At 43.3% G+C, this 13,245-nt stretch overlaps 2 protein-coding genes across 8 annotated transcripts; one reads left to right on the forward strand and one right to left on the reverse strand.

Moving 5' to 3' along the window:
• Positions 1–1,153: 1,153 nt before the first annotated feature.
• On the reverse strand, positions 1,154–6,241 carry LOC125723522 (chromobox protein homolog 5-like). 5 transcript variants are annotated; one of them, XM_049000179.1, is made up of 6 exons: positions 5,806–6,241; positions 4,362–4,475; positions 4,030–4,171; positions 3,007–3,220; positions 2,757–2,857; positions 1,154–2,592 (listed from the first exon to the last, which is right to left on the reverse strand). In XM_049000179.1, exons 3-6 carry the CDS (start codon positions 4,167–4,169, stop codon positions 2,454–2,456), a joined length of 594 nt encoding a protein of 197 aa, XP_048856136.1. In that variant the 5' UTR covers positions 4,170–4,171; positions 4,362–4,475; positions 5,806–6,241; the 3' UTR covers positions 1,154–2,453. The 5 variants fall into 5 exon arrangements, with proteins under 5 accessions (XP_048856136.1, XP_048856133.1, XP_048856137.1 ...); XM_049000176.1 differs by having other exon boundaries at positions 4,030–4,241; XM_049000180.1 differs by lacking the exon at positions 5,806–6,241 and adding an exon at positions 5,356–5,458.
• A 112-nt stretch (positions 6,242–6,353) lies between these two features.
• Positions 6,354–11,921, forward strand: LOC125723521 (heterogeneous nuclear ribonucleoprotein A1-like). Of its 3 annotated transcripts, none has more exons than XM_049000173.1 (12): positions 6,354–6,510; positions 7,291–7,407; positions 7,500–7,646; positions 7,737–7,947; positions 8,071–8,163; positions 8,259–8,318; positions 8,399–8,470; positions 8,836–8,976; positions 9,083–9,223; positions 9,318–9,383; positions 9,803–11,316; positions 11,848–11,921. In XM_049000173.1, exons 1-10 carry the CDS (start codon positions 6,499–6,501, stop codon positions 9,374–9,376), a joined length of 1,053 nt encoding a protein of 350 aa, XP_048856130.1. In that variant the 5' UTR covers positions 6,354–6,498; the 3' UTR covers positions 9,377–9,383; positions 9,803–11,316; positions 11,848–11,921. The 3 variants fall into 3 exon arrangements, with proteins under 3 accessions (XP_048856130.1, XP_048856131.1, XP_048856129.1); XM_049000174.1 differs by having other exon boundaries at positions 11,242–11,316; XM_049000172.1 differs by having other exon boundaries at positions 9,318–11,316.
• Positions 11,922–13,245: the final 1,324 nt, after the last annotated feature.

The following is a 13,245-nucleotide window of genomic DNA, read 5'->3' on the forward strand; positions in this document are numbered from 1 at the left end:
CTGCTTTTTCCTGGCCCGAGAGGACAGAGGTGATTTCAGGACATAGAATTGCATTTTGTGAGGGTGCGAACTAGCAGCTGATAACAACAATGTAGGGAACTTGAACAAGACCAAACTAGAAGGATATTAACTCCAATGTTACCGCAAGAGGCTTCAATGTTAGAAGTGAAATACGGGCAGATACAGGTGCCCAAGACACTTGACTTTTACTTTGTATCAGCTTTCCTCAGAAAGGGGTGAGGTTTGCATTTTGTAACCCCAGCTCAGCTTTAAAAGTCGCATTTCAGCAATACTGCTGCAGGCTTTTTCGCATTCGGCACTTATGCTCCCTGTCATCCGTCTCTTGTTTTGACGGATGGCTCTTGCGTGGTTCTCCTTTTAAACATCTGCTATGGTACCCAAAGGCCACAGGCTGCACTGTAAATAAACTCCACAGCAGACATTATGTAATACCATCTATCCAGGTCCAAGATCGTCCAGGGACTCTCCTGCCCAGTCACACAAACGGTAACGGAACTGAGCTGGATTCCTCCTTCCGCATACATGAGACTGAAACATATGCTCTGCTGCCAACTGCCAACATCACTCACACAAATCTAATGAAAATTACCGCGAAAACATGGTTTCAGGAAATAAGAACGATTATTAATTTAAATATTGCTGCTTGAAATAAAAATAATCATCTCTGAGCAACTGAAAAACGAAGTAATTTAAAAAAAAATCTTACCTGCAATCCAAGCACATCAAATTTATTTCCATATTTCAGTGCCATAAAAGCAGGCAGGTTAAATGGATGACTGAACAAAAACATTATGTAAGAATTCCCTTTTACTACCCTAAAGCTTCTAAACGTCTGGAATGTCCGTTTAATTTCAAATTAACTTCTAGGAGATTAAACTCTACATTTTTTTCCTTGTGTGCCTGGTTGAGTTTATAAAACTGTACTCTGGCGCCCTCTACTGGTTGGACGTGAATGTCATTATTAACGATTTGCCATGTTGCGTACAGTGACTTCACTTTAAAACAGGCAATAAGCGATAATAAGCGATACACAGTAATTATCTGAAGACAATCACTCAAAACCATTCAATGACAAACCCACTGTGTAACTCAACTGGCAACACACTCCTCCTTGGCACAAAGACAAAGGTACTACAACATTAAAAAGTCTGTTTACTACAATTACAGAAACATACAAATGACAGACAGCAAGGGATCTTCACACGAATAATTCAGAATGAATGGTGGCACCTTTTAATGGGAGACGCTCTCTGCACACTTGAAACAGGCCGAGGCTCCAGATGACTTTGTATAGGACAAACTCAGCAGCAAGTACCAAGAAATGCGGCCCCCTCTGCCTACGCAGGGACCCGTAACAGCGTATTTTGAGGGTAAACTAAAGCCCATTTCGAACCATTACTTTGCCCACCAGGGATCTTGTCAGATTTCCAATATTACAGCATTTCAAAAACTGTACATTCTTAACTGCTCATATTAAATTAAAAAAAAAAATGTTTATTGGAAAAGAATAAAGCTGACTGAAGGTATTAGAAATCCTACAGAATTATAATAAAAAACACTGAGGCTAAAATGTTACGGAACTGAGTAGACGACAGGCACCAAGGAAGGTCTGAATGAGAGAATGAGATGTTGTGAAGCCTTCAGGACTGCACTCTGCTCCAGAAAGCACAACATGCTCATGGTTGACTTTAGACTGTCAAAACTGCACAAATGGCATACAAGTCCTTTGTGCTGGTCATATACAAAACGTCACTTCACAGTGCCCCTTAGCATGAAAAAACTATAGACTTTCATTACAAATAGACACGCATCCCCCCCCCCCCCCCAAAGTGTTAACGAAATAGTGAGATTTGTATCATTTGGCTATAATAACAATTCACCTCATTTAAAGAATTTTGAGCTTTAAAAACAACCGGTTACTTTGTTCTCAACGTGATAATCACTTACTCACACAAACTTACGTGTGAACATTCAATGATGTTAAATATCAAAGTGTTTTACTGTGTGAGCTGACAAGGTCCCAACACATGAAAACTTTAATTGGTTTAAGAAACCACATTTCAGCACCTATGGCTAAACAAGATCATTTCACAATGGAATATGATTCATTCTCAATTATTCCACTGAATAAAGTCAGAGCGACTACATGAAAATGCTCAAGAAAAGTGGAAAAGTGTGATGCTTACTTCACAGCATTACATAGAACAGAATTGGGGAAAATAACCTGACTTACACTGGGAGAGAGTAATTCTCTTTAAAAAGTCCAACTAAGACAGACTTGGCTAAACAGGAAGGGGAAGCAAGTCCTCCAAAAGAAAATTAAATGAAATACAAAATTAATACCAGTGAATTATCACCTGGAGAGAAATATAGCAAACATTAAAAATAAACATCCCTCTCTGCACGCCCCTCCCGCAGGTGACGGGTGGCTGTCACACGCTCACTCCGCCCTTCTCCTTGTCCCCATCTTCGTGCCACGTCAGACGTTCCTCGTAGAAGGCGATGACAATCTGCGGGCATTTCTTATTGGCCTCTTTGGCCAGCACGAGGTCAGCCTCGTCGGAATCTTTCCTGCGTGACACAGGGGAGATGCATTCTCAGGCTGATCTTAAAAATGCTTAAAAATCAACATGGAGACTTTCAGCTATTTCATGTAATGAAATTCCTGAGGAGACCTAAAAGAAACCAACAAAGGTGTGACTGTGACACACACACACACACACACATACACTCACCACTTCATGAGGAACATTAAATCCCCACATGAATCTGTCGCACCAATGATCTTCTCTGGTTGCAGTCCTCTCTCAAATCCCCTTGCAATCAGAACGTCGTCCTGCAGCACATTCAGAAAGTCAGTCTTTACTGCTGTGGCCACTGACCCAACGCAACAAGAAACGTCTCTCATTTCTCTGTAATGACAGTGACACTTGACTCGATCCACGAGGTACCAAAGGAAACCCTTCTGGTTACACTCTCACCCACCTCCTTCTTCTTCGTTGCGGAACTCTCCTGCTCATCATCATCCTCGGTGCAGATCTTCCTCTTGGTGGCTGAGCTTTCCTTCGAATGTCCGCCCGACAGCCCTGTGCTCTTCGGCTGGCCTTCTCCAGTGCCGGCCTTCACGTACGTCTTCATGAACTCTGTAATGAGCTCAGCACAATCCAGGTTCTTCTCTGGCTCCCAGCTGTTGTGTTTCCTACAAAAAGGACAAGAAAAATATTTACCACAGATTCAAATAAAAATCTAAATAGGTATAACAAAGCAGTTGGGATTTTATCCATTGACTTATGTTCAAAGGCAGCATATTAACGTGACCTTAACTAACAGGCCTTGTGATGCCAAGTGTAGTTAAATATAACTGTAACAATACTGTCATTCATGCCAGATGTTCAGTGAGCCAGTTACATCATTACATATTTCCTAGCTGCTACAGTTATTCTGTTACCAATCAATGAGTCTCCTGAAAGTGCGATTCTTTAAATTAAAGAAATTCTTTCATGAACCACACGACTCCCATTACGAGGGGAAGTATTGATACTGCAATGCATCTTCCATAAGGTTTAACTTTAAGAAATCTTTTAATATAATCAATTTCATGGGGAACAAACAGCTAGAAGTCATGGCATCTATTACGGTTCCTAAGAAATATCCGTCACTGCTTCTTGTTCACAGCACCTGCATATTCTAAAAATGCGACTATGTCAGATTCATACTTAGGCAAGTGCCTGCCAATGAATACACTGAGGACAGGGGGCGACGATGCAGATATCTGGGTCTTCAGTCTTCCCTCCCACCCACGAAATCATTGTAAATATCCTAAGTACATTAATACCCACTGGCTATTAAAGGAGTTCCAATTAAAAAAAGGTTGTCCAGGTATCCAAGAATGAAGATATGAAGTGCCCATGTTCCAATGCACCCCCAATCCTTCTCTTGTCAGAACCTCACTCTAAGGTAACACTGAATCTAACTAGCTGCATTAGCTAGACTGTAGGCAGCGCTCACTCTGAGTAGCCTTTCCACTTGAGGAAGTACTCCACACGGCCCTTCACCACCCTCCGGTCCAGGACTTTCTCCACCACGTATTCTTCCTCATTCGAGGACTCTCCCTCCACATCCGGGTGCTGCTGGGTCTTCTTTCCCATGGCTGTCAGGATGCCGACAGCAACACAAAATGCGAGGGGGAGGGTGTGTGTGTGTGTGTGGGGGGGGGGGTCCTTAAACATGAACGTGCATGAAATATTAGAATGCAAGTATAGGGCATTGAATGCTACAGACCCACCCAGAGAAGACAGACTATGAAGAAGGCAACTTCTCTTTAGAATACTGTAGCTTACCCTTTACTTACAGCCGCAGATGGTGGGTCGCTAACAATCTGAGATTAAACGAGAAAATAGCAAGTGAAGATACTGTTGCACCTTAGTCTCCACAGAGCAACAGATGTTTCCCACCTGAAAATGAAAATAAAGTCAGTTGTTTTGGGTTTATGTGCACAGGCCCTGTAAACACACCTACCTGTGTTTCACAGCCCCCCAAAAACTTGATCATTGTATCTTAACAATGACAAACAGCATATATTTTTTACATAGACTGGTGACACACTACACGCAGCACTTTGCAAGATGGAAGATCGCCAGGAAGTGAGTTTTACCTTACTAATGACTTACTAGAACTTACTAATGACGTAGCGTTAAGAAGGGTTAGGGAAACTCACACCGGCCCCTTAAAGTGCAGGACAGACCGTCGCCCTACAAATGTCGACAAATTAACCTTTTGATATCATCAGTATCGATCATGAGGATTTCATTCGCAAACCGCCCCAGCCAATGCACAAATCATGAGCACTACACAAACGCATCAGTGTTAAACAAGTACAAACCACGTAAAACTAAAGCAAACAAGGTCTCTTGGACCAGGGATGTTTCGTCTTTATCCCAGTTCAAGCGTTACCGTTCACAGATACTAAAACCTAGATGAAAAGACATACAGAAGCAAGTGGATGGCAACGTCCTGGAATGTTCATTACCAATAATAATTGGCATAAAGTGTATTGGCTTGCGTGTATATCACAAATTAAACAGGTTTCAGAGGAAAATCAAGCATATTAAGTATCGTACGTCGCAAAAGCAGTACTAGTCTAAAAACCCCAAATAGAGGGTATAATCCTGAGATGGTGGGAGATTAGGAATACTATAGCACAGTTCTACAGTTCGTTATAGTCTTAAGAAGATAGTTCGTCAGAAATCGCCATTTAAAGATGGATATGCAAAACTACTGAATACTGCGTTCTTTTTGCAAGACACTTGAATCCCTAAATGGGAAGGTCCGTACCTGATAGTCTGTAAGCGAACAAACAGCAAAAATCAACATAAACACACATGTCTGAGACGAGACGCGAAGGTATGCGAATGCTCCTTGCAGGAAATCCCACCTCCGCATTTCCGGCTATTGGTAAATCTCCAATTATAAAGCCCAATGCGCGTCAGCCAGCAAAATCTAAACGTCTGATTGGTCATCATGCCCGCCCGTCAGTAGTCTTTCAATATGGTAACCACCCACTTCGGTAGATGTTACTTCCCCGCTTCTCACATCGTCCCCTTCGAGGAACCAGCCCTCTAAATATGGTTTACTGTTGCGTTGCACGCTACTGGACAGAAGACCGCGAAATGCGGCAACTTCAAAAACACACCCACACGTCTAGCGTGTGCTAAACGTAAACTCGCCGAATAAACGGATTGCTACTAAACAAATGATCCTAATCATTATTATATAAAAGCTCACCCGTAAAATAGGACCTCACTTCCTCTGTCTAATCACCCTTTTTCAGAAATGCTTCTATGTCCCTCTGTTTCTCTCGGTTCTTCTGACTGCGCACGTACGCGCCAAAAAGAAAAAACGCCAAATCTCTGGTCACATTGGCTCGCCTGCTAAGGTACCGGCCCCCTCGTGATCTCACACTCATCCGCGCCACTGAATTACTGCTGTCGCCATGCAGTTGAACGTAACCACTCGGTATCAACCATGCCAAACAACATGACTGCATTTTATATAACACGTCGACGTTTTTATTAATGAGAACGGTACTGTATTCTGTATATTAACAATATGCATATGTTCCTTAACGTCAGTACCACACAACATACAAGACCCGTAACTGCAAACGCAACAAATGCGTAGCGATAAATAGCAGAGAACGTCAATCCATTTAAAGAGACAGGTGTTTAACTTCATGATTTTAAAAGTGTAATTCAATTGGTCTAGAAGTAGAAGGAAGTCGGACTCGAGCGAAATTTTGTCCAATCGTCTTGCAGGAGACGTCGCTTCGCAATCACGTGTCGAAAGGTTGCCCGATAGGGGGGGCTAAAACGCAGGCCCCCTTTTCATTAATGAGGCATTGTAGCCTTCGTGGTTTGTTTCTGCGAGTCTGACCTTGTTTTTCTGCTTGTGCGACGTAGTAGCGAAACGATTTGCAGCATGTCTAAGGAGGTAGGTTTTAACGCGGGTAGCACAGCTTGTTTTTAAATATTATTCCCATAGGTTTTAAGGTTATAAGATTATTTATATATATATATATATATTTCTGCGTTACGCAATTGCCCTCATTGCATATCTAGCAGTGTTTCAGTATTATGTTATGTCTGTATTTATATTTAAGTACAGATTATGAGATTTGTGGTTTATATGAGCATGTCGGAGCTTTAGGTACCGCGTATTTTTATCGCATAGTTTGCACGTTATTGACGGACGTTTTGGTGTCGATCCGCCATTTTGGAACCGTTTCCGCTGTCCGCGTGGACGATAAGGGACATTTATCTTATTCGCTAACATAATTTTCATGTTGTCTTGTTTTTGGACAAACCAGCTAATTTTTCACATATCAAAGTTTTCCGTTAGTCAAGTTCTCTTTTTTTAAAGACTGGAACAGAATGTCGATCTTCTTCCCGGGGATCGAGCAAACATGGCGGCGTTCGTTTTAATACTTTTTTTTTTAACACCCCCCCCCCCCCCAACACACACACACACACACACACACACACACTTCAGTGGTTCAGTGCCAGGCCTGAGCGTATATCCGATATTTAGAACTGCACCTGCTGGTGTTAATTTGTAATCCGTAAATTCTCCAAACGGATTCCGGGTGCTGGACCTTCGGTAGCATGAAGGATACGAAAGACGCCCCATATGCAACCTACCTTATGTTCGTATACGATTTATTTATGGCTACATGCCTCGGCGGTGTTGCTGATTTGCCTCGTTCATGCACAGGCCCCGCGGGAACCGGAGCAGCTTCGGAAGCTGTTCATAGGGGGACTTAGCTTTGAAACCACCGATGAGAGCCTGAGGGCTCACTTTGAGCAATGGGGAGCCCTTACGGACTGCGTGGTGAGTCTCCATTTTTTTTTTTAGTTCGCTAATTGAACAGTTGTATAAATTGTCCAGCTGGTCAAATACATTTTCCTCCCGTTTTGCTGCAGGTGATGAGGGATCCCAATACAAAGCGTTCAAGAGGATTCGGGTTTGTCACATATTCTTCAGTGGAGGAGGTGGATGCAGCCATGTCTGCCCGACCTCACAAGGTGGATGGCAGGGTGGTAGAGCCAAAAAGGGCGGTGTCCCGAGAGGTGGGCTACCTGTACTTTTTATGAAGTCAAAGGTTGGTCGTTACCTCGGAGATGTGCAGCAGTGATGGATGCGTATGTGCATTTCCGCAGGACTCCTGTAGACCTGGTGCTCACATGACTGTGAAGAAGATCTTTGTTGGTGGCATCAAGGAAGACACTGAGGAGCACCACCTTCGGGATTACTTCAAGCAGTTTGGCAAGATCGAAGTGATCGAGATCATGACTGACAGAGCCAGCGGAAAGAAGAGAGGCTTCGCCTTTGTGACATTCGATGACCATGATTCGGTTGACAGGATCGTCAGTGAGTTTTCGTCGAACTTGTTTCATTTTTAGAAAATGTTTCTTTTTGCTTGCTTCTAGTCAAAATTTGACACCTTTTGTATCATGCAGTCATTAATAGTATATTTTTTCACAATATCTACAGTTCAGAAATACCACACAGTGAATGGGCATAACTGTGAAGTCAGAAAAGCTCTATCAAAACAAGAAATGATGACTGCCGGGATGAATATGAGAGGTAAGCAGATTTATTAACTGGTGTCGTGGATTTTCTGGTTGTTGCGAGTTCAGGCCCCTAAAGCGGTGTGTGTGTGTGTGTGTGTGTGTGTGCAGGACGGGGGGGCGGCGGCGGCGGTGGAGCTGGAAACTTCAGCCGCGGTGGTGGATATGGAGGTATTTAACACTCTCGAGGCCAACTTCTATGTGTGTGTGGCTGATGGGGTGCAAATCTAATATCGTCTTTGACGTTCTAGGTGGCTTTGGAGGAGGGAGAGGCAGTGGGAGCAACTACGACGGAGACGATTACAACGGTTTTGGGGGTGATGGTGAGAAAAGGCACCTCTCTCTCTCTCTCTCTCTCTCTCTCTCTCTCTCTCCACACATTGTGAGGAAGCGTCTCCCAGTGTTTGTGTGGCTGTTACAGCGACAGGTTTAATGCCTGGTGTCTCCTTGAAATTTCCACAGCCTTATTGCAGTTTTAATACTGGTTTATCAGACTGGTGGAGTTAGGGTTTCATCTGCAGACTCTCAAAACTAACTGCTGTGTGTGTATTTGCCAGATTTATGGAGGGTTAATATGCTTTTGTTCCATTGCTCATCAATTTAAATTCTGTTCCTTCTCGCCTGGATGAAATGGAGGGTGGGTTTCGGTGAGAGTTGGGCTACTAGACATGGCGTCTTGTCTCCTCAGATGGATACAGTAGCGGCCCTGGCTATGGAGGGAGCCGTGGGTATGGTGGAGGCCAAGGGTATGGGAACCAAGGAGGGTATGGAGGAAATGGAGGGTATGAGAACTACAACCATGGTGGAGGAGGCGGGAACTTCGGCAGTGGTGAGTTTCCTGCTGAGGTCCTGGTTAACTTGGGAGCCTCAGCGAAGGGTCCTGCTGATCTGTCACCTGTCCCTGTAGAGTGGCTTCAGCTTGCTTTCTTTTGCAGGGAACTTCGGGGGGGGCGGCGGCGGCGGAGGCAACTACAATGACTTTGGCAATTACAACAGCCAGTCCTCTTCAAATTACGGCCCGATGAAAGGGGGCGGCGGGGGCTTTGGAAGCAGGAACAGCGGCGGCCCGTACGGCGGTGAGACCCCCACCCTGCCTGTTTGACACGCAAGTTACGCATCCATATCTTGGCACGAACCATTCTGGACATCTGCGCCGCGATTGTTTTGTAGGTGGTTATGGGGGCGGCTCTGGTGGCTACGGCGGGGGGTCTGGAGGCCGCCGGTTCTAATTGAGAGGTAAGCACAGCATTGCTCTGATTGGCTGGTCACTTGTAGCTTTAGTTCCTTACTGTAACTTGATTTGGCAACAATTCAGAGTATTTGTAGATCCCATAAGGCCATTGAGACTCGTTTAAAGGAATATTGTGCGCTTTGTATTTTGTTCTACTTTTTAGTCTTTTATTTGCGTAAACATTTGAATTGAGGGACCCAGCAGCAAACCTTCATGTTTGTTGTTCCAAACTCTTGGAGTTGGAATCCCGAATTGGAATTGATTTTAAATTTAAATATCGGTTTTTGGACCTTGCTTCCCAAAGCGAAAGACAACAGTCTGAAAATCTGAAGGCTTGCTTCTGATTTCTGTGGCCCTATTAAGCAGCTTTTCTTGAAGGAGGACAGTGCCCAGTTTAACAATGTTGTTCCATATTGTCCAACAGGAATCAGTACTTAGGAGAGGAGAGCCAGAGAAGTGACAGGGAAGGTTTACTGCCTATTTCTGCTCAGCCAAGCACAGTTGTGGCAGGTTACAGCTGCGACATGAAGAGAAGTGCTCATAAAATAGAGAAGAAAAATCATGTCGGAGGCGGGGGGTGGGGTGCTCATGTAGTTGCTTTTTTGTGTGAAGTGTAAAACATTCCAGGGGTTTTATGTAGTGCTTTTTTTTTTTTTTAAATGCCCATCTGGTGTTTTTAATGTAACAGACAAATCAAGTTGAAATAAACCATCTTTCAGTTTTTTTTAAAAAAAATAAATGTGCGTTTAATTTAACATAGGTGGAAGATTTCAATATGGTGTCCTTTAAAGGGAAAGGCTCGGTAGCCTTTGAGTTGCTGTCCATCTGCTTAATCTGGTCGCCTGCGAATTTGCCATCCTGTTCTGTAAAATGCCACAGCCCTCCTGTGGCGACCGGGTTGCGATGATGGTCGTCATTCTTGTGTTATGAAGACTTTTCTGCGTGTGTGGTGTACTGTAAATCCTGCCTTTTACAATCGTACCACAGAACTGCATGGAGTATGACTGTGGTTCCAATAGCCTTGGTCTTTATTTATTTTTATTTTTTTTTTTTGCAAAATACAGCATGCAAAAGGGTTTCGAATTGAGTCTAGATCTTAAAGCATTGTTCAGATTCCTCCAGCACTATATATGGTTGGCATGGTCTTGGAAGCCTCGTCTCTCCATCAAAGACCTTTCGATGTTCAAAGCGGGACAGGAAAGCCATTCCTAGGCCTGTAGCTACCGTCACTGTGGTGCTGCCGGCTAGCTTACATGCAGAGCTTGAGGCTTAGCCACAGAAGCCAGCTGAGGGAAAGAAGTAGCAAGATCTTCGCAAGAAGCCAGTGACACAGGGACGAATCTGAGTACAGAAGGTTGGTCTTTTAAGAATAGACAGCATCAGCTACAAGGGGTATTTTATACCATGCTAGTAGGTAAGAACAGATTTTTCAACTTTACTATTTGTATGTTTGCCGAAATACTGAATAGCAGATCAGAGTTTGTTTCACACAGTGCGCTCACTTGAAGTGGTGAAATTTGAGTCTTGTCTCTTTCCTTTTTAAGGGGTAATGTTCTCTGGGTGAGTACGGGGTACAGCTCTGTATGAGCGGTCATTTGATCTCCCTGTTTGATACAAACCCTGACTGCTTGAATCGACACTATTAATGCTTAAATTGTCTGGATTTTTGGTTCTGAATTGTGTTCAGATATCGGCCATTTTGGTAAAATCTTGTCCGCTCGTAGCAGTAATGCATGCACCTTGTTTGGTAGGACATGTTTGCGAAGCCAGGGTTTAATGCTAAAACATCGAAGCAGCAAAATTTTAGTCATGTTGTCATCAAAGTTTCTAAGTTTCTAATATTCCTTTCGTTCTTCTTTTCAGCCGTGTGAATAATGTCGGCACGACGAATGCTAGACGTCTGCGCTTCCTGCACTTTTCTCAAGGGAAAGCTGAAAGGTTTTAATTTTTTATATTTATATATTTTTTCCCCCCTACTGAAAGCCAGATTTGTGGGCACCCATCGTCCTTTGTTTGAGTGTACAGTCATGCATCACTAAACAATGGGGATGTGTTGTAAGAATCACATCATTTCACACACAGCGAAAGTCTTTCACGTTGTAGTGTATTTACACAAACCCTATATATATAGGCTATATGGTATTGCCTAAGTCAGCGTTTCCTAATCCAGTCCTCGGAGACAGATGCACTAATCCACACTTTTGCTTGGGATCTGGGAAGGAGCACAAATGTGGACTGTCTGGAAGGGAGCGACAACATGGGCCAACTGTGGGTCCCCGAGGACCGGATTGGGAAACGCTGGCCTGGGGATTTTTCAGCTCTACTATAAACTTGCACCCACCATCATATATGCGGTCCGCTGTTGACTGGAAAATCGTTATGCACCATAGGACTAGTTGATTCCTGCCTTACAAATGTTCAGAGGTTTTTAATTTATGCTTGTAAATTAACACGTTCTTTCTCTTCCAGGACCTGTGTATGGGATCACCTTTTGAAGCTGTAGCTGCTGGGCAGCCTTTTTATGTAATAAAACTTTTATAATAGCTTTTTTGTATTGCCTTTTCTTACTATTAAATGGGGAGGTTTTATATGCAGTGCAGGATCCCAGTGGTTCACTTAACATTCTGGGGGGATCTTCCCCAAAGCAAGATTTCTGTTAGCTGGATTAACTTAAGATAGGAGTCTTGATTGTCCAATAGGAGTGCTCCTTACCTAACCTCTTATTGGACAATCATGACTTGTAGCTGAAGTTGACCTGCCTTAACTCTGGTTTCATGCTTTGTGGGCAACACTTGGGTGTGTCTGTTCCTCATTGGACTAACGGAAGTACAGCGTTATTTGGCTGTGTTACTCCTGTTGTGGTGTTAAAGGTCAGTGCTTTAGATTGTCTGTCTTCCTGGCAGTAACACTGTGCTCTTTGTTCACATCTAAATGAAAAAGTTTAAACAGATCAGGAATGACAGAAATACACACGTCCCTTTGGAGGAAAGCGGTATTGTAAATGTACTGCACTTGCATCACCATGTCCCACTTATTCACACTGTCCGTAAAACTTTGAGTCAAACGTCGGAATATTTGTTTTATGTTTTTTGGGATGCTTCGTCTTTCCCTTTTTATTTATTTTTTGTTACTGGCCTGTACCGGGAAGCCTCATGCTTTACTACGCCAGCTATCAAAAGGTCCAGCAGATGGATCGCGATGATAGGCAGTAGGGGTACAATCATATTTAAACATTCCCCAGGGACGAACAAAGCAGGTTCTGACTGGCTCCACCTACGCCCAACTCTGGTCAAAAATCGCTAGTGTTTATGACTCAAGCTGGAGGGTGTTGCCCTTCAATACCAATACCGTTAGCTCAAACATGGGATTGCGACAGTTTTCACTGCTATACTACGGGACATTCAAAGTTTAAAATGGCCGTTTAATACATGCATCCTATATATCTGGGTGCTAAAAATAAGGTTATAACATTTTATTCCTCAACAGTGCTAAACCATTTTATATTTAAAAGAATGCAGTCATAACATCTGTATGGAAAACTGAGCAAATGTCAGGTGACGGTGTAGTACCACTGTGTTTTGTGTTGTGCATATTCAGACATTATGTAATTTGAGCCTTTTGTTCTCCATCTTAAGTTTGTAATCAGTAAGTCCATCTGGGGGATATGTCCTTATTCATCACCCAGCGTCACACAGGAAACCAGGTTCTGCCTGATAAGCACCTCATTGCGTTCTAGGGGTGAAAACTTTTCTGTAATTGGACTGATCTCTATTTCATCACTCGTATGTTTGTGTTGTTTTGCCAGTTACTTTATTGCCTGTTAAGAAGTTCATACAATCGTCGCTAAAAGAGCCACCACAGCACTTC

This window comes from Brienomyrus brachyistius, unplaced genomic scaffold, assembly GCF_023856365.1.
Source record: "Brienomyrus brachyistius isolate T26 unplaced genomic scaffold, BBRACH_0.4 scaffold50, whole genome shotgun sequence".
Classification (NCBI taxonomy): domain Eukaryota; kingdom Metazoa; phylum Chordata; class Actinopteri; order Osteoglossiformes; family Mormyridae; genus Brienomyrus; species Brienomyrus brachyistius.

Excerpts from the sequence above, each read along its gene's own strand:
- LOC125723522 (XM_049000175.1), bottom strand. The coding sequence starts at position 5,463 with ATGCGGAGGTGGGATTTCCTGCAAGGAGCATTCGCATACCTTCGCGTC. Across the intron at positions 2,858-3,006 it reads CCGCAACGAAGAAGAAGGAG|GACGACGTTCTGATTGCAAG; the intron begins GTGGGTGAGAGT and ends AATGTGCTGCAG. Across the intron at positions 2,593-2,756 it reads TTAATGTTCCTCATGAAGTG|GAAAGATTCCGACGAGGCTG; the intron begins GTGAGTGTATGT and ends TGTGTCACGCAG.
- LOC125723521 (XM_049000172.1), top strand. Across the intron at positions 7,948-8,070 it reads TTCGGTTGACAGGATCGTCA|TTCAGAAATACCACACAGTG; the intron begins GTGAGTTTTCGT and ends CAATATCTACAG. Across the intron at positions 9,224-9,317 it reads CAGCGGCGGCCCGTACGGCG|GTGGTTATGGGGGCGGCTCT; the intron begins GTGAGACCCCCA and ends ATTGTTTTGTAG.